Below are 26,998 nucleotides of genomic sequence, written 5' to 3'. Positions count from 1 at the left end.
GGGGAAGTCTGAGTGTTAGTTGACTCAGACATGTGTCATTTTGAGTAAATATGGCCACTATTGTTCACCTGGGGTGTCGTTCCTACTCCAGGCCAAGGATGGCAGCAGCTAGGTCAAGATGGTTTAGGTGTTCCCCCTCGGCAGCCAGTCAGTGGGGGTTGATCGTCCCGCTGTGCATGCTGGGGAGGGGTACTTAAGGGACAGACGTCATTGGACGTTGTCGCCGATCCTGGGTCTGTCGTCCCACCACCCCCCCGTGTGTGGCCCTTCTGGCCGGGGGTGCGTGTTCCTGTAATCCTGGCTTCGGATGACGTTGGTCCGGGGTTGTGATCTTTTAAGTAGGCCCAGTAAGCAGATTGGGTCTACGTTTTCAAGGTGATCCTGTGCTGTCCATCCTGGATGGACGAAGCCACTTGATGAAGGACCTATCTCGGAGAGGATCGAGCACGAGTTCCAAGTTCAGCAAGAAGTTAATCTGGAGAGATCCGGGTGCTGAATCCTATGCTACAAGGATTTTGGACCAAAAGTGTCTCCATTTGTGGGAAGGTCTGTGGCAGAGACTGTACCATATTCTGTGCGCCATTCCAGCTGCTAGGCTAGTGAGAGAAACATATCTGGGTGCGCAATACCCACTCTGGCTAGAGCGGCGACGAAAGCTGCGTCGCAGGAAGCAGGAGTGTTTCCGGATTGAATTAATACTCCTGGACCTATTTACCTGTTACTCTTACATACCTTCAACCACTTATTTTATTCTTTTACCAAGCTCAGCAAATAAATCCTTAAAAAGAAAGTGTAAAGTGTGGACATTGAACTTTATCTACTCTCATCCATCACCCTGGACGGCGAGGAAATAGAGGTAACATGCCGCAGGAAAATATCCATCAGCAACTTCGGGGACAGTGCTGCATTAGCTTAGATCTGTGGTTCTCAACCTGGGGTCGGGACCCCCTTGGGGGTCAAATGATGATTTGCCAGGGGTCACCAAATAGCAGTGCATTCAGTTCACAGCATGGCTGGGGGGCAGAGACTAGAGGTCAGTTGACGTGAGGAATGTGAAGTAGGAGAGGCTGGAGGAGACCCTATCTCCTGATTTCGGCATAGGTGTCACCGCTACGAGACATCACAAAGTCAGAGACACCGTGAATCCAGAGACACAGTGAGTAACACTACCTGTGATTATAGTTGCCATTAAAAGTCCCCACTACAGTTCTCAGATCAGCAGATGACCTTGATCAAGAGCACCTAAGTTGACTGATTAGAACTCCCCCCAGCATTGCCACTGATCCTATTAACCCCCCAAAGGAGTAAGAGAAGGAATACAAATTGAGAATACATGGAAGGGAGAGAAAAAGAGGGGGAGGAAGGAACAAAGAAAAAGGTAGCAAAAAATTACTAGAGAGAGGGATGGGGAATAAAAGGGAAAGAAAGGAGAAAGGAAGGAGAACAAAGAGAAAGGGTGGTACACTCTCAAATGTACCATAAGGGGTTTTAATACAGTATGAGTGGAAGGGACTCAGGGAGCGCTAAATGTCCATGGGTTAGGGGCGCAAATTACTTTTCTTGAGTGAGTGAGTGAGTGAGAAACTTGTATAGCGCTACATATGCGAACTGAATCGCCTGAAGGCGCTTGGTATCCATTTCCTACTATTTTTTGCCTTCAGAATAGATGGGTTTTGAGTTTTTTTCCAAAGGCCTGGTGATTCCCTTCAGGTTGGATGCTGGTTAGTAAAGCGTTCCATAGTCAAGGTTCTTGGACTGCAAATCTACGTTCTCCTTTGGACTTGGGTATTTGGAGTAGATTTTGGTTGGTAGATCGGAGGACACAATTTGGGTTGTGACATTTTAATTTTTCGCATAGATATTGGGGTGCACTGTTTTGTACACATTTGTGCATCAGGCAGAGTGATTCGATCTTTTACGGGCAACCTTGGGTGCTAAAAACCCACACTATGAAAATAATTTTACTGCTAGGGGTCCCCACAACTGAAATTTTATCAAGGGGTCACGGCACTACAATCGTTGAGAACCACTGGCTTAGAAGCTTAGAGAAAAATTGACAAGAATGTATACTCAGGTGCTGGAATGTAGTGTTCTTTTGCATGTCTTTGCACCCCTTTTATTTTTCTCCTTCTGTTATCATCATAACATTTTTAATCAAAAATATTGAAATTTAATGAAAAAACATTAAAAAAACATATTTCTTTGAGAAGTATACTGTATCTTTGAAAATGAATAATTCTATCTAACTACTAAAAGTGTACTGGATATAAAAATACAAGAATAAACTAACTATGTTACACTGCCTGATATAGATGTCATATTTTCAGAGTGATGTTACTATTTTTGTGTTCTTTGTTCTGTAGTGTAAATCGGTGTCAGGCGATGTGTATAAAGCTCCGGTGATTGTGTCTCCTCCTGAGCAGATCTGCCGGTGACTGAGAGGATCTGCTGTGTGCCATGAATTGTTCTCCTCTCTTCTGTGTCTGTTATCTGCTGATCCTTGTCCTTTTCATCACTTACTATGGAGTCGTATTGACCCGGAGCTCAGCACCTCAATGTAGACTTACTATGGCAAAGCCAAGGTTTGAGTATGAATATCACAAGGAAGGAGATGTCATTATCGGAGGATTAATCTCTGCTCACTCTTACAGCCAATATACGGATCGTTTTACTTTTGGGCATGCTGGTTTCGCTAGTTCACCAGGCGGTTATGTGTGTGAAAGGTAAGTCTCTTTTCCGCATATTTGCTCTCTCTGTATAACTCAACAAAGAAAATAAAAATTTGAATTGTCACTGTAATATTTTATGAACATGTACTTCTGATTCTACTGATGTTTTATGTATTTTCTTCTGATTTGGTTACAGTCTGTGTTGCACCAATATACAATGATTACATTTGTCTTCCATCATATTTTGTCTTCAGGTCATGCTGGGATGTCTGATAAATAATCATGTCATGTGTGTAGTTATGGATCCTGCAGACTGAACATCTCAATGGTTCTTTATTGTCAGGAGAGAAGACGGGAGGGAGAGGGGGGCTGTCATGTAATACATTGTGTGTATGATCTTCTACTTATCAATGCAGCTCAAAGTAAAGGTTTTTCACAGCATAGCAATAAGCCAGCCTGGGGAAAACTTATGCCGCATACACACGATCGGTCAAACCGATGAGAACGGTCTGATGGACCGTTTTCATCGGACCAAACCGATCGTGTGTGGACCCCATCAGTTATTTATCCATAGGTTAAAAAAAACAATCTTGTTTTAAATTTAACCGATGGATACCTAACCGATAGAACAAAATTGATCGTTTGTAGGCACGTCCATCGGTTAAAAATCCAGGCATGCTCAGAATCAAGTCGACGCATGCTTGGAAGCATTGAACTTCGCTTTTTTCAGCACGTCGTTTTGTTTTACGTCACCGCGTTCTGACACAATTGTTTTTAAAAGATGGTGTGTAGGCGCAACTGACCATCAGTCAGCTTCATCCATTAGACCGTTCTCGTCAGTTTGACCGATTGCGTGTACGCGGCTTTAGGGATATATGTATAAAGCAGTGAATCTGACATTCAACAAATACTCATTGAAGGTGAATATCCACTGCAGCTAAATTACAATGATTGATTAACCAACAGTGAATGTTTGTGAAAGTCACATGTACTTCTTTCAAAATATGACCCTTATGCCATGTACACACGATCGGAAATTCCGACAAGAAAAGTCCGATGTGAGCTTTTGAACGGAAATTTCGACCGTGTGTATGCTCCATCAGACTTTTGCTGTCGGAATTTACACCAACAAAAGATTGAGAGCTGGTTCTCGAATTTTTCCGACGCCCAAAAAAAATCATATCGTCTGTAGCAATTCCGGCACGCAAAATTCCGGCGCATGCTCGGAAACAATTATGCCGTGTACACACTATCGGCTTGACCGATGGAAAAAGTCAGCTGGACTTTTGTCATCAGACAAACCGATCGTGTGTGGGCCCCATCGGTATTTTTTCTATTTTTTTTAAAATGTTTCCAATAGAAAAAAACAATAGTAAAAAACGATAATCTGTGTGGAATTCCATCAGAGAAAAATCCACGCATACTCAGAATCAAGTCGACGCATGCTCAGAAGCATTGAACTTCATTTTTCTCAGCACGTCGTAGTGTTTTACGTCACCGCGTTCTGGACGGTCGGAATTTAGTCTGATAGTGTGTATGCAAGACTGATGAAAGTCAGCTTCATTGGATTTCCGATGAAAAAATCCATCGGATTTTAGAACATCGGAAATTCGGATTGTGTGTACAGGGCTTTAGTCGCATGCTCTGAAGCATTGAACTTCATTTTCTCGGTTTGTCGTAGTGTTGTACGTCACCGCATTCTTGACGGACGAAAGTTCAGAGAACTTTTGTGTGACAGTGTGTATGCAAGCCAAGCTTGAGCGGAATTCCGTCGGAAAAACCATCCAAGGTTTTTCTGATGGAAAATCCGATCATGTGTACGTGGTATTAGGGTTTCCTCACGCTCACTAGGGATGAGCTTCGAGTTCGACTGAAACATTGCATGTTCGCCCATTCGCCGAACAACGAAAAATTTGGGGTGTTCACGCAAAAAAATCTAAAAGCCACGGAACACCCTGCAAAAGTCTATGGTAGAAATCTAAAGTGCTAATTTTAAAGGCTAATATGAGAGTTATTGTCCTAAAAAGTGTTTGGGGACCTGGGTCCTGCCCCTGGGGACATGTATCAATGCAAAAAAAAAGTTTTAAAAACGTCCGCAGTGAATTTAATAATGGTAAAAGTGAAACAATAAAAGTGAAATATTCCTTTATATTTCGTACCAAGGGGGGGGTGTATAGTATGCCTGTGAAGTGGAGCATGTTTCCCATGCTTAGAACTGTCCCTGCACACAGTGTAATTTCTGAAGGAAAGAAAGTCATTTAAAGTCATTTAAAATCACTTGCGGCTATAATGAATTGTCGGCTTCCGGCAATACAGAGAAAAGTCATTGAAAGTCATTGATAAAAAAAAAAGAAAATGCATGGGGGTCCCCCCCCCAATATTTCCCCAAATTCAATTACCAGACCCTTTAGGTCTGGTATGGATATTAAGGGGAACCCTGCGCCAAATAAAAAAAAAGGACGTGGGGTTCCCCCCTGTCCTTCCATGCTCGTGTGCAGAAACGAACGCATACGCAAGTTGTGTCCACATATGAAAACGGTGTTCAAACCACAAATGTGAGGTATTGTCACGATTGTTATGCCGCGTACACACGACCTTTTCTCATGATGAGAAAAATGCAATTTTTTAATTGGTCTTAAAAAACGATTGTGTGAGGGCGCCAGAGCATTTTTCGCAACGTCAAAAATGGGCAATAGAAGTTTAGAACCTGCTATGTTTTTTCTCAAAGTTTTTTGCACGTCGTGAAAAATGGTCGCGTGTACGGTTTAATGACGGGGAAAAAAACGTGCATGCTCAGAAGCAAGTTATGAGAAAGTAAATTTACATAATCAAGCCCAAAGGGTGGGGCCAATCGAATGGAACTTCCCCTTTATAGAGCCGTTGTACGTGTTGTACGTCACCTCGCTTTGCTCAAGATTTTTTTTTCATGGTCATGTGTAGGCAAGGCAGGCTTGACAAGAATGACGTTGAGAAAAACTTTTTTTTTTCCATGACATTAAAAACAGTTGTGTGTAGGCGGCATTAAAAGAGTGAGAGCAATAATTCTAGCCCCTCTGTAACTCAAAACTGGCAACCTGTAGACATTTTTCAATGTCGCCTATGGAGATTTTTTAACCACATCAATATTGGGCACTTTCGCCCCCCCTTCCTTCCCAGACCAATTTTCAGCTTTCAGCGCTCTCGCATTTTCAATGACAATTGTGCGGTCATGCTACACTGTACCCAAATGAAATTTTTATAATTTTGTTCACACAAATAGAGCTTTCTTTTGGTGGTATTTATTCATGACTCTGTTTTTTTTTTTTTTTTTGCGATATAAGCGAAAAAAGAGCGGAAATTTGGAAAAAAAATTATTTCCGTCTTTCTATTGTTTAAACAATCCAATGAAATCTAATTTTGTCATACATTTAAGCCAAAATGTATTCTACTACATGTTTTTGGTCAAAAAAGTGTATAATAATTGGTTCGTATGATCACGGACATATGTACACAAATGATCATGTACAGATGTGCGCAGAAGATCACGGACATATGTGTGCAAATGATCATTGGGACACATGATTTTACTGTTACATATGTGGGGGGCAGGTGTTTTTACTTTGTGGGGACATGTGTTTTGGGGACATGTGTGTTTACTTTGTGTTTTACACTCTGTGTGGGACACTAGACTGGTGATCAGTGAGTAAAAAGCTGTAAAAAACAGCTCATACTCACTGATCACCAGCCAGATGCAGCGATCCGCCCTCCTCTCCTCACCGATGACTTCTGTGTGAGGAGAGGAGAGCCATTCACCTAGCAACAGGCTGTTTGTTTACATGACATGACGGCTGTGATTGGACATGGCCGTCATGTGATCAGGAGGGCATATTACAGAGCCCTCCTGATGATCTATGATGCACTATGTCTGGGTGACACGATGCGCGGTAACACGCGCACGGTCCCCCTCCTTCTGAGGGATGTTCCTGAACGTCCACTCAGAAGGAGAGAGAGCCCACCCGGCCGTATATGTGCAGTGGCTGGGTGGGAAGTAGTTAAAGGGTCACTAAAGGAAAAAAAAAATAAGCTGAAATGACTGTTTACAGGGTATAGAGACATAATGGTTAACTGATTCCCTTTAAAAATGATTAAAAATAGATAAAAAACAATCATATAATGTGCCTGCAGTTTAGTTTTGTTTTTGCTGTTGTTTCCTGGTTCTCTGATGTACAGAGTCAGAGAGCCAATAGAGGGAAGTGACACTTTGTAAAACAAAACTGGATTGGTGCTGACACACAGTAATCACACCTCCTTGATTAGTCACCACAGTGAGAAATCTCCCAGTACTGTGGTGATCAGGAAACAGACAACCAGAAAGTGTCCAGAACAGAGAGGATTTACAGCAACATCAAAGCAAAAACGAACAATGAGGACAAGAAACCAGGACTGCAGTAAGGTAAAGGAAGCTAATTAGCTAAAAAAAAATCATCTCCTCTTGTCTAAGGGAGATGCACTACATCTGCAACCATCACAGCTAACCTTAGCAGCCTGGAAATTGTAAGGCAGAGGTTACAAGAGTTAGGATGTTTTCCAGAGGGGATTAGAACTTTACGGAGTTCTATGCAAGGGTCAATCAATGCTATCTACTCCAGAATACGGATTAAGTTCACAAGCTTTGCAGCTGGACATCAGTTTGACCCTCGTGACCCAAATTTATCTCAAATCCGGTCTTTTCTACAATATGAATTGGATTTGGGGCTCAGTTTGTCTAAGGTGAAAATTTCTGCCATCTTGGCTTTTACCCAAAAGAATTGGGCAGCAAATCTGCTGATGGATCACTTCATGAGAGGTACTTGGACTATGCCCTCCCAAGAGAAATAGGTTCCCTTAATGGGACCTGGCAGCAGGGCCGGATTAACAATGGGGCTGATGGAGCTGCAGCTCCAGGCCCCTTTCTCAAGATAGGCCCATTTGCCCCAAAAAAAAAAAAAAAAAAAAAAATTTTTTTTTTTTTTTTTTTTAAGATTTTTTTTTTCTAAGATCGAATTTGGGGGGTTGTAGCTCGATGACCAGAGGTCACAGAAACCCCACATTTGGGGGTAGGCATGGGAAGAGCTACCCCACAACTGGTTAAAATATGGGACGGCTATCATTTATGGTTCTGGAGATACGGACCTGCTTGCACAGCCTGTCAGAAGCTACATTCAGAGCGGCCAATATAAATACAAGCTGACACACTACAGCAGACTGATAGGATCACAGTGCTTATAATAATTATTTGTATATTACTCATGGTAATTAACCCCTTGCCACCCAGGCCAATTCTGACACTTCTCTACTACATGTAAAAATCATCATTTGTTTTTTGCTAGAAAATCACTCTATGGTCTTTGCACGTTTTATGTTGCACGGTGTAGAGCTGCACGATTCTGGCTAAAATGAGAATTGCAATTTTTTTGCTTAGAAGATAGATCACGATTCTCTCACGATTGTTGCGGCGTAACATCATCTTTCACATTAAAACAAAAAAAACAAAAAAAAATGGGCTAACTTCACTGTTTTGTTTTTATGGTTTTTATTATTCATTGAAGTGGGAAAATGCAGTGTGACATAAAATATTGCAGCAATTGCCATTGTATTCCATAGAGTCTCTGCTAAAATATATATAATGTTTGGCGGTTCCAAGTAATTTTCTAGCAAATAATATTGCTTTCTAACTTAAGAAACACGTGTTGGACTTTAAGTGGTTAAATTTAGTTACAATGTTAGTTAGTTACAATGTTTCATTTTGTTTACAAACTTCGCAGACTGCCCAGACACAGAAGTGTATCCCTTTGATCTAAGAAGGAAGTGTCAGTTACAATGTTTCCTGTTAAAAACTTAGCAGACTGCCCAGATATTTTCTTTTGACAGCTGAAAGTCTCTCCACTTGTTATATGAAAGAATCAGCAAACTCTGCATTGAAGATCGTCAGGGGGGTTGAATCGAGATCACGATTTTTTTAACGATTAGGCTTCATTTCCACTGGCGTTTTTACAGCCACTGTTGTTAGCGTTTTTTACAGCTTAAAAACGCCTGTCCATGTTTATTTTGTAAAAAAAAAAAAAAAAAAAAAAAATTTTTTTTTTGTGAGCTGCAGCTTTAAAAATGCAGCGGTCGCGTTTTTGAGCGTTTTCGTGCGTTTTTGAGCGTTTTTTAACGTCTGGCGTTTTTACAGCTCTACTCTGGAGCTTCAGAACGCCCTGGTCCTGCGTTTTTTTTACAGCTCAAAAACGCCTATGCCATTTGCAGCTCAAAAACGCCTATGTGGGCATGATGCCATAGAATAACATGGACAGGCGTTTTTAACCAGTTCCCGACCCCCGCATGTACATATACGTCCACAATATGGCACGTACAGGCACATGGGCGTACACGTACGTCCTCGCCTATTAGCGGGTGGGGGGTCCGATCGGGACCCCCCCCGCTACATGCGGAGGTCGGGTCCGCTCGGGGAGCGATCCGGGACCACGGCGCGGCTATTTGTTTATAGCCGCTCCGTCGCGATCGCTCCCCGGAGCTGAAGAACGGGGAGAGCCGTGTGTAAACACGGCTTCCCCGTCCTTCACTATGGCGGCGCATCGATCGCGTCATTCCCTTTATAGGGAAGACACGATCGATGACGTCATTCCTACAGCCACACCCCCCTACAGTTGTAAACACATACTAGGTGCACCCTAACTCCTACAGCGCCACCTGTGGTTAACTCCCAAACTGCAACTGTCATTTTCACAATAAAGAATGCAATTTAAATGCATTTTTTGCTGTGAAAATGACAATGGTCCCAAAAATGTGTCAAAATTGTCCGAAGTGTCCGCCATAATGTCGCAGTCATGAAAAAAATTGCTGATTGCCGCCATTAGTAGTAAAAAAAAAAAAATTAATAAAAATGCAATAAAACTATCCCCTATTTTGTAAACACTATAAATTTTGCGCAAACCAATCGATAAACGCTTATTGCGATTTTTTTTACTAAAAATAGGTAGAAGAATACGTATCGGCCTAAACTGAGGAAAAAAAATGTTTTTATATATGTTTTTGGGGGATATTTATTACAGCAAAAAGTAAAAAATATTGCATTTTTTTCAAAATTGTCACTCTATTTTTGTTTATAGCGCAAAAACTAAAAAACGCAGATGTGATCAAATACCACCAAAAGAAAGCTCTATTTGTGGGGGGAAAAAGGACGCCAATTTTGTTTGGGAGCCACGTCGCACGACCGCGCAATTGTATGTTAAAGCGACGCAGTCCTGAACTGTAAAAACACCTTGGGTCTTTAGGCTGCATATTGGTCCGGGGCTTAACTGGTTAAGCTGTAAAAAATGCTCAGAAAAGTGGCTGTAAAAACGCCAGTGGAAATGAAGCCTTAATTGTGCAGCTCTAGCACGGTATTTGCGCAGCAATTTTTCAAACATGTTTTTTTGGAAAAAAATGTTTAATTCATTAAAAAAACAGTTAGTTAGTTAAGTTAGCACAATTTTTTTTGGTATCCTAAGCGATGCTTTACATTTTTTTAGGTTACATGTTTAGAGTTACAGAGGAGGTCTAGTACTAGAATTATTGTTCTCGCTCTAACGATCGTGGCGTTTGTAACCTGTGTGTATCTGGCTCTGATACTACCAGTGCCTACCCAGCCACTGACTAGTATCTCTCCCCAGCCTGTCCCCACACACCCTCTCACCTGCTGACCTGTGGATGGGGGAATCATTCCTGCAGTGTTATTGTGTTCTGCCAGTGCGTACAATGATCAGTGTTGCTAACTTTAGCTGGCAGCACTGATTGTTTTAAGAAAAAAAAAACAGGCTGGTTGTACTCAAGTTGATTAATAGATTGACTTGTGTAAAACCAGCTAGCCCATACATAGATTGACTATGGCTGGTCTCTGCATAATTGGCGTAATTTCAATCCATGTATGACCCGCTTAACCACTACTCAGTCCCTAAATATCCTTCCACTCTTGTACATAGTGCTCACTGTCATACTCTCCACACTCCTCTCCTGTACATAGTGCCCACTGTCATACTCTCCACACTTCTCTCCTATACATAGTACCCACTGTCATACCCTACACACTCCTCTCCTGTACATAGTGCCCACTGTCATACCCTCCACACTCCTCTCCTATACATAGCGCCCACTGTCATACCCTTCACACTCCTCTCCTGTACATAGTGCCTGCTGTCATACACTTCTCTCCTGTACTTAGTGCCCACTGTCGCACCCTCCACACTCCTCTCCTGTACATACTGCTCACTGTCATACCCTCCACACTCCTCTCCTATACATAGTGCCCACTGTCATACCCTCCACACTCCTCTCCTATACATAGTGTTCACTGTCATACCCTCCACACTCCTCTCCTATACATAGAGCCCACTATCATACTGTCTACATTCCTCTCCTGTACATACTGCCCACTGTCATACCCTCCACACTCCTCTCCTGTACATACTGCCCCATCATACCCTCCACACTTCTCTCTGGTACGTACTACCCTCTGTCATACCCCCTCACTCTTCCTGTACATACTGCCCATTGTCATACCCTTCACACTCCTCTCCTGTACATAGTGCTTTTTTCCGTACCCTTTGTACTCCTTACCTGTACATAGTGCCCACTGTTAGACCCTCCACATTCCTCTCCCTCACCTGCACATACTTCCCACTTATATACCGTCCATACTCCTCCCCTATGTCGCTTACCCACAAAAACAGTTCTTTAAAATTATACTGAATATCCTCAATGTTACCAGCTCTAGAATGGACACACTTTTGTTAGTTCAACTAAAGGAAATATCAGTTCTCATATTTGTTCTGGCTCATTATTAGTACTCATTTAATTTTGTGATTACTACTATGATGTATAGAGGAACATCGGGGATCTCAGCTACTCTAAATATAGCACTTATATAAAAAAGTGGCCCTGAAAATATTTTTTAAATGTTGGCAACTGTGCACTTAGGCACTGCCCAAGGGCCACCGTCCACCGGGTCAGTAGGGGGCCCCATGAGAGGCTCCTGGGATCCTGTGATAATAAAGCGGTAGTAAACTTTCCTGACATTACTACGTTTTAGATGCCCTGGGGTAGGTTATGCCACAACGTACAAGTATGCACAGCATATTAGCACATTAGTGTACACTTCAATTTTCAGACTGAGCCCTCCAGTGCTGCGCTGTGATGAATCAGGCGGGGCCTGGACACTTCCATCTTCACCCGGTCTTCCCTCTGGGTTCTGTGCCTTGCCTTGGCTGGGCTGCGTTCATGTCATTCCCACGCATTTATTTAGTATTTATTACACCTTATTACACCCCATTCACACCTCCGCGACAAAACGCCCGACACCGGCCGCTCGTGCCGCTGGAGGGGAGAATTACCCATGGCTGTCTATGAAATGGTTCACATCTCATAGACGCCGTACACCTGCGGCATGAAAAAAAGTCCCGGACCCTTTTTTTCAGGCGTCATTGGCGTTCGGCCATACAAAGCAATAGGAAGGATTTGTAAAAAAAAAGTTACACTATTTGCGGCAAAATACGCCGCGTACGTGGCGTTACTTGTCGCGGAGGTGTGAATGCAGCCTAAAAGGCCCCACCAAAATCCTCAGCACCAGGCCCATGATGTTCTTAATCTGGCCCTGCCTGGCAGTAGTCCTCAATTTTCTAGCAAACCCTCATCGTACTCTGACAGAAGACTGTTCTTTATGGGAGATTTCCTTAAAATCGGCTTTTCTATTAGCCATGATTTCAGGGGAAAGTGTGTCGACTCCAAAAATTTGGGTCGGCAGAACCTTATTCCATGTTCTTCCCAGACAGGGTTGTGCTGAGAACATTGGATCATTTTGTTCCAAAGAGTGGCATCCATATTTCATCTTTCCAGTGAAGGGGTGCTTTCAGCCTCCCTGGCGGAATCAGATGCTGATCTGCACAAGTTGGACATTCCAAAAGTCCTCAAAGACTATCTCAGGCTACTTTTACATTCAGAATCATGAAGATTTGAAGAGTGAGGCCCCGTACACACGGTCGGACAAAACCGATGAGCATGGTCCGACGGACCGTTTTCATCGGTTCACCGCTGAAGTGGCCTCATGGTCTGATTTGTGTACACACCATCAGTTCAAAATCCGATCGGGTCAGAACGTGGTGACGTAAAACACACGACGTGCTGAAAATACAAAGTTCAATGCTTCCAAGCATGCGTCGACTTGATTCTGAGCATGCGCGGGTTTTGAACCGATGCTTTTCTGTACTAACCATCGGTTTGGTCCGATGGGGCAGCGGTCCATCGGTTCGGTTTTGAAGCATGTTTTAAAATTTTGGACCGAAGGAAAACAGACCGATGGCCTATACACACGGTCGGTTTGGTCCGATGAAACTGAACTTCGGTTCATTCTCATCGGTTCGGTCCGACCATGTGTACGGGGCCTAAGGGGCTTCGGCCAGAACCATCTCGGCCCGAATAGTGAAAATTTTCACTGGGCATGTAGAGCCAGGAAGGATCCTCCAGAGGAGGTTAGAGCTCATTACTCAACCAGGGTGATGTCATCTTCTGGAGACAGTCTGCAAAAAGGCTAGCTGGTCATCACATTATATGTTCTTAAAACACTACAGGGTGGATCCAGCAGCTCTTACTACAGTAGCGTTTGGGAGGAAGATTCTTTTTGTTAAATAAAGATTAAAGGGGTGGTTCCCCCTTAAAAACAACTTTTTTTTATTCCACTGGCCCCCCACATTACAATCGAATTAAGGCTATTATTTTTTTTTTGCTGCTGTACATACCTTGATACAGCATCTTCACCCGTGCATCCGGGTTGCGAGTCCCGCGGGAGTGGGCGTTCCTCACATGTGTTTGATTGACGTTTTTCGGAAAAACGAGCTCCCCCCTGTCGCGTAAGCCGCGTCACGGTTGGCGAAAGGAGCCGAACGGCGAGTCGGCGCTATACTGCGCATGCGCATCGCCGTTCGGCTCCTTTCGCCAATCGTGACGCGGCTTACGCGACGGGGGGGAGCTCGTTTTTCCGAAAAACGTCAATCAAACACATGTGAGGAACGCCCACTCCCGCGGGACTCGCAACCCGGATGCACGGGTGAAGATGCTGTATCAAGGTATGTACAGCAGCAAAAAAAAAATAATAGCCTTAATTCGATTGTAATGTGGGGGGCCAGTGGAATAAAAAAAAGTTGTTTTTAAGGGGGAACCTCCGCTTTAAGTTTACAGCATTAAACCCTCCCTCTCAAAAGCTCATCATTTATCATATGTAATGCTGCCATGTCTAGCGGCAGGAAAAGGGAAAATTGTATCAATTACTTACCATAATTTTCCTTTCCTGATGCCAAGACATGGCAGTATACTTTTGCGCAAACCAATCAATAAACGATTATTGCGATTTTTATTACCAAAATTATGTAGTAGAATACGTATCGGCCTAAACTGAGGAAGAAATGTTCCTTTTGGAAAAAAAATGGGGATATTTATTATAGCAACAAGTTAAATGTATTGTGTTTTATTTTTTTCAAAATTGTCGCTCTTTTTTTGTTTATAGTGCAAAAAATTAAATTCGCAGAGATGATCAAAAGGACGACAATTTTGTTTGGGTACAGCGTCGCATGACCGCGCAATTATCAGTTAAAGCAACGCTGTGCCGAATTGCAATAAAAAGTGGCCTGAGCGGCCAAATTTTCTGGGGCTGAAGTGGTTTACGCGTTTTTCAGGCGTTTTACTTCAGGTGACAAAATGCTCAGATGTGAACAGGGGTCAGAGCAGGGGCGTCATTAGGGGTGGGCTGGGGAGGCTGGAGCCCCGAATGGGTCGCTGAAAAGCCCCGAGTCTCGGCCATGAAGTATTTAATGACTAGCCCTGAGTGCCGCCGAGCAGGGACCATTTTGTTGCCGAGAACCGCCGAGTGACAGGTCCCGCCTTCTGGAGCCTGCAGCACTTATGATGGAAGTCCCACTGGTCCAATCCAGAAACTGCGTGACGTGTGACGTCCATCATAGGCGACACAAGCTTAGAATTACAATGCCGCCCGGCGCGCCATGCTCGGTTCGGCGGCTCTTTATGGCTTCTGAGCCTCCTCCTCTGGCTGACTGTCTGCAGTGGCTGCATATGTGTGACGGGCACACAACGCCACATCCCTGCTCCCTGCTCGGCGGCTCTCCTTCCTGAGTCTCTCTCCTCCTTGGCTCCTAAGCCTCCCTGGCTGCAGGTAGGTGACATCAGTGATTGTGTTTGTATGTAGGTCAGGTCAGTGTAGTCAGGTCAGTGTAGTCTGGTCAGTGTAATCTGGTCAGTGTAGTCTGGTCAGTGTAGTCTGGTCAGTGTAGTCAGGTCAGTGTAGTCAGGTCAGTGTAGTTAGGTCAGGTCAGTGTAGTTAGGTCAGGTCAGTGTAGTCAGGTCAGGTCAGTGTAGTCAGGTCAGGTCAGTGTGGTCAGGTCAGTGTAGGCAGGTCAGTGTAGTCAGGTCAGTGTAGTCAGTTCAGGTCAGTGTAGGCAGGTCAGGTTAGTGTAGTCAGGTCAGGTCAGTGTAGTCAGGTCAGGCTAGTGTAGTTAGGTCAGGTAAGTGTAGTTAGGTCAGGTCAGTGTAGTTAGGTGGAGGTGTCTGACATTTTTTTCCCTACTCATCTTTTCTGACTGTTTTTCACTAGTTTTGCATTTGGCTAGGGTCAGTGTCACTACTGGTAGCATGAGGCTATACCTGGACCCTATAAAGGTCGCACAGACAGTCCAACTCCTCCAGGATGACACATCAATACGTGTCAATGCCAGAAGGTTTGGCGTGTCTCCCAGCACAGTCTCAAGAGCATGGAGAAGATTCCAGGAGACAGGCAGTTACTCTAGGAGAGCTGAACAGAGCCGTAGAAGGTCCTTAACCCATCACCAAGACCGGTATCTGCTCCTTTGTGCAAGGAGGAACAGGATGAGCACTGCCAGAGCCCAACAAAATGACCTCCAGCAGGCCACTGGTGTGATTGTCTCTGACCAAACAATCAACAGACAGACTTCATGGGCGTGGCCTGAGGGCCTGACATCCTCTAGTGTGCTCTGTGCTCACTTCCAGACACTGTGGAGCTCGATTGGCATTTTCCATTGAACACCAGAATTGTCAGGTCCGCCACTGGTGCCCCATGCTTTTCACAGATGAGAGCAGGTTCACCCTGAGCATATGTGACAGACGTGAAAGGGTCTGGAGAAGCCACAGAGAACTTTATTCTGCCTGTAACATCGTTCAGCTTGACCGCTTTGGTGGTGGGTCAGTGATGGTCTGGGGAGGCATATCAATGGAGGGACGCACAGACCTCTACAGGCTACACAATGGCAACCTGACTGCCATTAGGTGTCAGGATGAAATCCTTGGACCCATTGTCAGACCCTACGTTGGTGCAGTGGGTCCTGGGTTCCTCCTGGTGCACGACAATGCCCGGCCTCATGTGGCGAGAGAATGCAGCCAGTTCCAGGAGGATGAAGAAATTGATACCATTGAATGGCCCCCCACTCTCACCTGACCTAAATCCAAAAGAACACCTCTGGGACATTATGTTTCGGTCCATCCGGTGCCGCCAGGTTGCACCTCAGTCTGTTCAGGAGCTCAGTAATGCTCTGGTCCAGATCCGGGAGAAAATACCCCAGGACACCATCTGTCCTCTCATTAGGAGAATGCCCTGATGTTGTCAGACATGCATACAAGCACTTGGGGGCCATACAAACTACTGAGGACCATTCTGAGGCCGTGTACACACGGTCAATCCATCCGATGAGAATGGTCCGACGGACCGTTTTCATTGGTTCACCGATGGTCTGATGTGCGTACACACCAACAGTTCAAAAACCGATCGGGTCAGAACACGGTGACGTAAAACACACGACATGCTGAAAAAACCGAAGTTCAATGCTTCCAAGCATGCGTCGACTTGATTCTGAGCATGCATGGGTTTTGAACCGATGCTTATGTGTACTAACCATCGGTTTTGACCGATGGTCAGCCGTCCATCGGTTCGATTTTAAAGCAAGCTCTCTATTTTTTGTCCGAAGGACAACAGACCGATGGGCCGTACACACGGTCGGTTTGGACCGATGAAACTGGACTTCAGGCCGTTTTCATCGGTTTGGACCGACCGTGTGTACGCGGCCTGAGTTGTTGCAATTAAATTTCAGCAAAATGGACGAGCTTGCTGCATAATTTTTTCACTTAGACATTTGGGGTGTCTTTGAATTTAGCCCCCTGTAGCTGGATGATATTCATTTCCATCAAATGATGTGCCATCCTTTCATTCCTAACACATTACCCCGTTCATATCAGTATAGATCCTAACACATTACCCAGTCCATATCAGTATAGATATCCAGCATGAGATCTGATATGCTTTCAAAGTGTTCCATTAATTTTTTGGAGCAGTGGATGTCTCATAAACTTCCTATTCTTGTCAATAAAAATATCTTAACCACTTCCATACCGGGCCTATTCTGGCACTTCTCTCCTACATGTACAAATCATCTCTCTTTTGCTAGAAAATTACGCAGAACGCCCAAACATTATATATGTTTTTTTTAATAGACACCCTAGGGAATAAAACAACGGTCGTTGCAACGTTTAATCTTGCACGGTATTTGAGCAATAATTTTTCAAACCCTTTTTTTTTGGGGAAAAAAAATTGTTTCATGAATTAAAAAAATAACAAAACAGTAAAGTTAGCCCAGTAAAGTATGAAAGATTATGTTACACCAAGTAAATAGATACCCAACATGTCACGCTTTAAAATTGCGCACACTTATGGAATGGCGCCAAACTTCGGTACTTAAAATGTAAACACCCCTTGTAATAGCAAATGTGTGTGACAGGTCCTCTTTATAGAGAGATGCGGGATCAATAAGACCCCACATCTCTCCTCCGGGCTAGAAAGCATGATATTGGTTAAAAACATTAGTGTTGCTTACTAGCCACAATCGCAGCTTTGTTTACTTACGGGTACCCGGGCGTGACGTCATCTCATCGCACCCGGGCCTCCGACGGTCATAGAGATGACTGGTGACAATTTGGTCACCAGTCATCTCTATGCTTCCTGCCTGTCCCGGACGATTCTTTCTCCGGGCCCCCAATGGCACGGGAGAGCCCGGAGAAGAACCGGATGGCGGCGAGAGGGGGGGGTGTCCCCTCCCGCCGCCTATAAGAACGATCAAGTGATCAAGCCGCTATGATCATTCTTATGTTGCACAGAATCACTGGCAGAAGAGAAGGATATCTGAATGATGCCTCTAGCTGCAGGCATCACTCAGATATCCCCACACAAAGCCCAGGACTAGAGTTGAGCGAACCCGAACTGTAAAGTTCGGGTTCGGTACGGACTTTGGGTTTTTCCCAAACCCGGACCCGAACCCGAATAATTGCTGAAAGTTCAGGTCCGGGTTCGGAGTTCGGGAAAAAAATGCACGGAGGTCCCGCCAAATTCAATAACCAGATCCTTTAGGTCTGGTATGAATATTAAGGGGAACCCCACCATCAATTTAAACAAAAATTACGTGGGGTTCCCCCTAAATATCCATAACCAGACTCTTCAGGTCTGGTGTGGATTTTAAGGGGAACTCCACCCCAAATTTTAAAAAAAAATGGCGTGGAGTTCCCCCTAAAATCCACACCAGACCCCTTATCCGAGCACGTTGACCTGGCCGGCCACAGAAAAGAGGGGGGGACAGAGTGCGGCCCCCCCTCTCCTGAACCGCACCAGGCCACATGCCCTCAACATTGGGAGGGTGCTTTGGGGTGCCCCCAAAGCACCTTGTCCCCATGTTGATGGGGACAAGGGTCTCATCCCCACAACCCTTGCCCGGTGGTTGTGGGGGTATGCGGGCAGGGGGCTTATAAGAATCTGGAAGACCCCTTTAACAAAGGGGACCCCCAGATCCTGACCCCCCCTGTGTGAAATGGTAATGGGGTACACTGTACCCCTACCATTTCACGAAGGAAGTGTAAATAGTAGTTTTCAGAAAAAAAAACACACACCGTAGAACAAATTACTTTATTAATTAAACCAAATAAAAATCCAGCGGTGAAAAAAGACGATCGGTGCTGTTCCCTGCTCCAACGTTGTCTTTATCCAGCGCCGGGTGATGTCTCCAGCGACGGACGATTGGTCCACGATGAGAACATCCATCCATTCAGAGCACAGCTCAGCGAATGACGCGCCAATGCTTTGACGTTTCTTTTATAGGGGAGGCAGCCACGCGTCACGTGACCCCGTCCCCCTCTGACGCTCACTCTGCTACGTCATTGGGACAGCCCAGACAAGGGGCATGTCTGGGCTGTCCCAGTGACGTAGCAGAGTGTGCGTCAGAGGGGGACGGGGTCATATGACGTGTGGCCGCCTCCCCTATAAAAGAAACGTCAAAGCATCGGCGCGTCATTCGCTGAGCTGTGCTCTGAATGGATGGATGTTCTCATCGCTGGACCAATCTTTCTTTTGCTGGAGACTTCACCCGGCGCTGGATAGAGACAACATTGGAGCAGGGATCGTCTATTTTCACCGCTGGATTTTTATTTGGTCTAATTAATAAAGTAATTTGTTCTACGGTGTGTGTGTTTTTTTTTCTGAAAACTACTATTTACACTTCCTTCATGAAATGGTTGGGGTACACTGTACCCCATTACCATTTCACACAGGGGGGGGTCAGGATCTGGGGGTCCCCTTTGTTAAAGGGGTCTTCCAGATTCTGATAAGCCCCCTGCCCGCATACCCCCACAACCACCGGGCAAGGGTTGTGGGGATGAGACCCTTGTCCCCATCAACATGGGGACAGGGTGCTTTGGGGGGCACCCCAAAGCACCCTCCCAATGTTGAGGGCATGTGGCCTGGTGCGGTTCAGGAGAGGGGGGACTGCACTCTGTCCCCCCCTCTTTTCTGCGGCCGGCCAGGTCAACATGCTCGGATAAGGGGTCTGGTGTGGATTTTAGGGGGAACTCCACGCCATTTTTTTTTAAATTTGGGGTGGAGTTCCCCTTAAAATCCACACCAGACCTGAAGGGTCTGGTTATGGATATTTAGGGGGAACCCCACGTATTTTTTTTTTTAAATTGACGGCAGGGTTCCCCTTAATATCCATACCAGACCTAAAGGGGCTGTGTCCCATTGACTTCAATGGGGTTCGGAGTTCGGGTTCGGGTTCCCGAACCCAAACTTTTAAAGTTTGGGTTCGGGTCCGAACCCGAACATCCAGGTGTCCGCTCAACTCTACCCAGGATGTCATATGACGTCCACCCAGGATGAGAGATCCCATCTGTGAACGTCAAATGACTATGGGCCAGTTTTGAAGTGGTTAAACACTAAATTGAAATCATTGTTTTAAAAACATTTTTGTGTTAGTTTTGTGGGATGTGGCCAAACTGTAATCTTATAAGTAACCATTTGGTTTCAATTTAAACCTCTCAATATCCTGCAGCTTGGACTTTGAAGAGTATAAAAACATCTTGGTGATGATCTTAGCTGTCAATAGGATTAACAAGGATCCCGATCTTCTGCCCAATATTACTCTGGGCTATCATATATTTGATACTTGTAATGACCCAATGAATATTTTGGGATATGCCACCAACATATTGTCTGGAGAAAAAGAAGCTCATAACTATCACTGTAAGGGACGTGGAGAAGTGGCCGGTTTTATTGGTAACAGTGAATTTTATTCAAATCAAGCGCTGGCTCAGTTACTTAGTCTGTATCGGTATACACAGGTAAGTGATCACTTCAATATATTTATGTATATAACATGGTGTGTCCAATAGATGGCTCAGTACAGTCTAGGTGGATTTTTTTCTAGTCTAATGCCACGATCGTTATTCATGTCATGCAAAAAAAAACAACGTTTTTCTCGACGTGATTTGTCGTGATTCCTCTCAAACCTGCCTTGCCTACACACGTTTGTGAAAAAAAAAATGCTCTAGCAAAGCGCGGTGACGTACAACACGTACGACGGCACTATAAAGGGGAAGTTCCATTCGAATGGCGCCACCCTTTGGGCTGCTTTTGCTAATTTCCCCGTCTCATAACTTGCTTCTGAGCATGGGCATTTTTTCCCCTCGTTCAAGCGTACCCTCGACCGTTTTTCAGTAAGTGAAAAAGAACTACGTAAAAAAAAAAGACGAAAAAAATGGAGCAGGTTCTAAAAAATGCTCTGGAGCCTACACACGACCGTTTTTCACGACCAGTTTTAAAAATGCAATTTTTCTTGTCATGAAAAACGGTCGTGTGTACTAAAGGCATTAAAGAGGTTTGTAAAGGTACACTTTTTTTTCCCTAAATAGCTTCCCTTACCTTAGTGCAGTCCTCCTTCACTTACCTCATCCTTCCATTTTGCTTTTAAATGTCCTTATTTCTTCTGAGAAATCCTCACTTCCTGTTCTTCTGTCTGTAACTCCACACAGTAATGCAAGGCTTTCACCCTGGTGTGGAGAAAGCCTCTTGAGGGACGGAGGGGGCGAGCAGGCAAGTCAGGACACTCTCTACTTTGCAGATAGAGAAAGGAGCTGTGTGTTAGTGGGTGTCCTGACACTCCTGCTCGCCCCCTCAAGAGAGGCTTTTTCCACACTAGGAAGAAAGCCTTGCATTACGGTGTTGAGTTACAGACAGAAGAACAGGAAGTCAGGATTTCTCAGAAGAAATAAGGACATTTAAAAGCAAAATAGAAGGATGAGGTAAGTGAAGGAGGATTGCACTAAGGTAAAGGAAGCTATTTAGGGGAAAAAAATCCTTTACAACCCCTTTAAGGCCAGAAGTGGCAGGTAAAGGTAAAGGAAGGGAAAACAAAAAAAAATCATTTAACAAGAACTGTGCCTGTGGTCTTCCATTTCCTCACTATGTTCCTCACAGTAGACACTGAGGGGCAGATTCATGTAGATCTGCAGATCTTTAGATCCGCTAGATCTACCTGGTTTGCGATCCACCGGTGCAATTTAGCGAGGCAAGTGCATGATTCATCAAGCACTTACCTCGCAAACTGCACCGTCGGATCCTAACTCCCCTCGGCGGAATGCAAATTCCGCGGCTAGGGGGAGTGTACAATTTAAATCAGGCGCTTTCCCCTGCCGATTTAACTGCGCATGCGCCGGGGCGAAAAAGCCCAGTGCGCATGCTCCAAATGACGTCGCTACGACGTCATTGTTTGCGGCGGGTACGTCGTTTGCGGCCATCGGTATTCCCGATCGCGGTACGCAAACGACGTAGAAAATGTAAAAATCGGTGCGGGAACGTCGGCCATACTTAACATTAGCTACCCCTCATAGAAGCAGGGGTAGCTATCCGCCGGAAAAACCCGAACGCAAACGACGTAGAAAACGAGCAACGGGCGGGCGTACGGACGTGAATCGGCGGTTTTCCTCATTTGCATATGCGATGGGTAAAAAATCGCGACGACACCTAGCGCCCGGCGGGAGATTACAGCCTAAGATTCGACTGTGTAAGTCACTTACACCACTCGGATCCAAGGGAGATCTATGCGTAACTGATTCTTATGAATCAGTCGCATAGCTCCGACGGTGGGATCTCACAGATCCGACCGTCGGGTCTCACAGATACGACGGCGGATCAGGAGATCCACCGTCGTATCTATTGATGAATCTGCCCCTGAGAGCTTATATCTCTGCCATAACTTTTTGTAGCCTTCCCCTAAACCATAATGTAGAACAATCTTTGTTTTCAGGTCATTTGAGAGTGGTTTTGAGGCCCCCATGTTGCCACTCTTCAGAGGAGAGTCAAAGAGAACAACAACTTGCAATTGGCCACCTTAAATACCTTTTCTCATGATTGGATGCACCTGTCTATGAAGTTCAAGGCTTAATGAGCTCACCAAACCAATTGTGTGTTCCAATTAATCAGTGCCAAGTAGTTACAGGTATTCAAATCAACAAAATCACAAGGGTGCCCAAATTTATGCACCTGTCTAATTTTGTTTTGATGCATATTGCACATTTTCTGTTAATCCAATAAACCTCATTTCACTACTGAAATATTAGGCCTCGTACACATGATAGGTTAACCAGAGGACAACGGTCTGATGGACCGTTTTCATCGGTCAAAACCGATCGTGTGTGGGCCACATAGGTTATTTAACCATCGGTTAAAAAAAAGCCAACTTGCTTTAAATTTAACCGATGGAATCCTAACCGATTGGTCTAAACCGATCGTTAGTAGGTACAACCATCGGTTAAAAATCCACGCATGCTCAGAATCAAGTCGACGCATGCTTGGAAGCATTGAACTTTTTTTTTCAGCACGTCGTTGTGTTTTACGTCACCGCGTTTTGACACAATCGTTTTTTTAACTGATGGTGTGTAAGCGCGACGGACCATCAGTCAGCTTCATCGGTTAACGGATGAAAACGGTCCATCAATCCGTTCTCTTTGGATGGACCGATCGTGTGTACGTGGCATAACTGTGACCTTCAGTTATTTGATAGATCAAAATGAAATTGCTGATCCAAATATTTATAAATGATAATCTTGGAAATTGTCAGTGGTTCCTAAAGTTTTGCGTACGACTGTAAGTACCAATAATAAATAACATTCAATTCAATTATATCCCAACATATCGTCCAGATCACTTATCGAGCCCCTGACCCTCGCCTGAGTGATGGAAATATGTATCCAACTTTATTCCGTGTGACACCAGAGGATGGAGTCCGTTTTGCAGCCATTATTAAATTTTTGCGTCATTTTGGGTGGAATTGGGTTGGAATAATAACATCGTGGGACGGCAGCGGTGATGAGGAGTCCCAAGAACTGAGTAAGATGATGAGAGAACACGGGATCTGCACAGATTATATCATTAAACTCATTCCAAATACAGTTAATGATTTTCGCACATCAGAATTTATGAGTCAATCAAAAGCCAAGGTGGTCATAGTGTGCGGAACTTCCATAAAGAACTTTTATAATTTTGCTTGGCGTTTATCCTCTGTTGCAGAAAATATCACATTTATTTTCCCACCATCATGGATTAAGTTAGCCGATTTATATTATTTGAAGTATACATCACTTAACCACAGCTTCATATTTGTGTGGCCGCGAGAACACAAAGTAAACCTGGATGTTTATACCAATGGAGTCACCTTCTACAGCTGCTTAAGTGACCCCTTACTGGAAGATATTTGGGTTTCATATTATTCCTGCCTTTCCCCAAACCCAGACAAAAATCTCTATTTTCAAGAAGCCAATAATATTCATGGAAACCCTTGTAGCGATTCAAGAGATGTTTCAACCTTATTGTCTTCTCATACAACTCATCCCTCCTTTATATACACGGCCGTATATGTTCTGGCCCACGCTCTACATAGAATGTTCATGAAGAAAAATAAGTCTGAACAACACGGATTCCAGCACAGAGTAAGTTGGATAATAATTGTTTATATTAATATGATATATCGGGCCAGATTCACAGAAGAAATACGCCGGAGTATCTACTGATACTCCGGCGTATTTTAAAATTTGCCGCGTTGTATCTTAATTTGTGATTCACAAACAAGATACGACGGCATTTGGCTAAGATCCGACAGGCTTACGACTTTGTACGCCTTTGGATCTTAGGCTGCAATACTTCGTCCGCCGCTGGGTGGAGTTTGCGTCGTTTTCCAGCGGCGGGTATGCAAATTACCTTTTACGGCGATCCACCAAGGTATTCGCTTGTGTTACGTCGTCGCAAGTCGTTTTTTTCCCATCGCAAAGTTAAGCCTGCTTTTTCAAGGCTTAACTTTACACCAGCCATGTTAAAGTATGGCCGTCGTTCCCGCGTCAATTTTTTTTTTCGGCGTAAGTACGTTACGCACAACGCCATTCACAAGCACGTCGGGGCCCTGTAATTTCGCGCAAAGCACGGCGAGAAATTTCCAAACAGAGCATGCGCAGAACGTTCGGCGCGGGAGCGTGCCTAATTTAAATGGTACATGCCCCATTTGAATTAGGCGGGCTTGCGCCGGACGTCTTTACGATACACCACCGTAAGTTTACACGCAAGTGCTTGGTGAATCAGGCACTTGCGCTGAAAACTTGCGGCGGTGTAACGTAAAGACAATACGTTGCGCCGCTGCAGTTTTTGCTGAATCTGGCCTATCGTATTTATTGGCATATACCGCACACTTTTTTCCCCTTAAAATCAGGGGGAAATCGTGGGTGCTGGATATACGCCGATCCGCGCTGTGTTTGAACTCCGCCGCCGACATATACCGAGCGCAGTACACTCGGGTACACTCGGCCAGGCTCGGCTCCCCTAGTGTTCACGCCCTGTGCCGCCTCCTAGCCTTTATGCGAGAGGAGCCGAGCGTGCCCGAGTGTACTGTGCTCGGTATATGTTGGCGGCGGCATTCAAACACAGCGTGGGAAACTGGGATCGACTCAAAAACAGCGTGGGAGAAGCAGGGAGGACACCACCAAAGCCGCAGACGGACGCCGGACCAGACAAGGCCGCCGATGGACGCCGGGCAAGACACCGACGAGGGGCATTCAAACTGTAAGTATTTTCTTTTTTTCCTGAAATTTCCCTTTCAGGTTGGGGGTGCGCGCTATACGCCGGGGCATGCTATATGAAGATAAATACGGTACCAAAAAAAAGAGCTAAGAGCAAAAATTTCAAACAGCACTTGAAAGGGGTTGTAAAGGCAGAAAGTTGTGTTTTTAACTTAATGCATTCTATACATTAGCCACTTCAGCCCCGGAAGATTTGGCTGCTAAACCACTTAAGACCCAGACCAATATGCAGCTAAAGGACCTTGCCCCTTTTTCCGATTCGGCACTGCGTCGCTTTAACTGACAATTGCGCGGTCGTGCGACGTGGCTCCCAAACAAAATTGGCTTCCCTTTTTTACCACAAATAGAGCTTTCTTTTGGTGGTATTTGATCACCTCTACGGTTTTTATTTTTTGCGCTATAAACAAAAATAGAGTGACATTTTTGAAAAAAATTCAATATTTTTTACGTTTTGCTATAATAAATATCCCCAAAAAAGATATAAAAAACGTTTTTTTTCCTCAGTTTAGGCCGATACATATTCTTCTACATAGTTTTGGTAAAAAAAATTGCAATAAGCGTTTAACGATTGGTTTTTGCAAAAGTTATAGCATTTACAAAATAAGGGATAGTTGCATTGAATTTTTATTAATAATTAGTTTTTACTACTAATGGCGGTGATCAGCGTTTTTTTTCATGACTGCGACATTATGGCGGACACATCGGACAATTTTGACACATTTTTGGGACCATTGTAATTTTCACAGCAAAAAGTGCTATACAAATGCACTGATAACTGTGAAAATGACAATTGCAGTTTAGGAGTTAACCACTAAGGGGAGATGTAGGGGTTAAGTGTGACCTCATATGTGTTTCTAACTGTAGGGGGGCCGGGCTGGACTTGTGACGTCATTGATCGCCTTTCCCTATATCAGGGAACAGACGATCAGTGACACTGCCACTGTGAAGAACGGGGAAGGTGTGTTTACACACACCTCTCCCCATTCTTCAGCTCATGTGACCGATCGCGAGACACTGGTAGCGATCGGGTCTGCGGGAACCGCGGCCCCCGGTCACGGAGCTTCGGATGCGCACGACCCATGGCTGGGCACTTAAAGGGGATGTACCCTTACGTGATTGTGCCCAGCTGTGCCATTCTGCCGGCGTATATCGGCGTTAGGCAGTCCTTAAGTGGTTAATGACAAGGCCATTTTTTGCGAAACGGCACTGCGTCACTTTAACTGACAATTGCACGGTCATGTGACATTGTACCCAAACAAAATTGACGTCCCTTTTTCCCCACAAATAGAGCTTTCTTTTGGTGGTATTTGATCACCTCTGCGGTTTTTGTTTTTTTGCGGTATAAACAAACATATACAAGAGCGACAATTTTGAAAAAAAACATTATTTACTGAAGGCAAATACACTTTGCACTACAAGTGCAAAGTGCCCTTGAAATTGCACTGAAAGTGCACTTGGAAGTGCAGTCACTGCAGATCTGAGTGGGAGATCTAAAATGAGGGGAAGCTACATAGTTACATAGTTAGTCAGGTTGAAAAAAGACACAAGTCCATCCAGGTGACTTGGGAGGTGACAATCCGCAACGCGTGGCAGTTGACGTGGCAAGTGGCAATGCGCAACTTGTTGCAGGTGACATGGCAAGTTAAAATCCGCAATGTGTGACAAGTGATGTGGCAAGTAACAATCTGCAAGGTGTGGCAAGTGACAATCCACAAATTGTGGCAAGTGATAATCCGCAATACGTGGCAAGTGATGTGGCAAGTGGAAATCCACAACGTGTGGCAAGTGACAATCCGCAAGATGTGGCAAGTGACAATCTA

At 44.6% G+C, this 26,998-nt stretch overlaps 1 protein-coding gene across 1 annotated transcript in view; it reads left to right on the top strand.

Moving 5' to 3' along the window:
* Positions 1–2,568: 2,568 nt before the first annotated feature.
* Positions 2,569–26,998, top strand: part of LOC120927626 (vomeronasal type-2 receptor 26-like) — a 45,149-nt gene continuing 20,719 nt past the window's right edge. Inside the window, exons 1-3 of the mRNA XM_040338470.1 lie at positions 2,569–2,723; positions 20,108–20,396; positions 23,256–24,041. Coding sequence (XP_040194404.1) covers positions 2,569–2,723; positions 20,108–20,396; positions 23,256–24,041 — 1,230 coding nt within the window. The remainder of the gene's footprint in view (positions 2,724–20,107; positions 20,397–23,255; positions 24,042–26,998) is intronic.

The sequence above is a fragment of the Rana temporaria genome, chromosome 1 (genome assembly GCF_905171775.1).
Source record: "Rana temporaria chromosome 1, aRanTem1.1, whole genome shotgun sequence".
Classification (NCBI taxonomy): Eukaryota; Metazoa; Chordata; class Amphibia; order Anura; family Ranidae; genus Rana; species Rana temporaria.
This window is presented reverse-complemented; position numbering and strand designations above follow the sequence as displayed.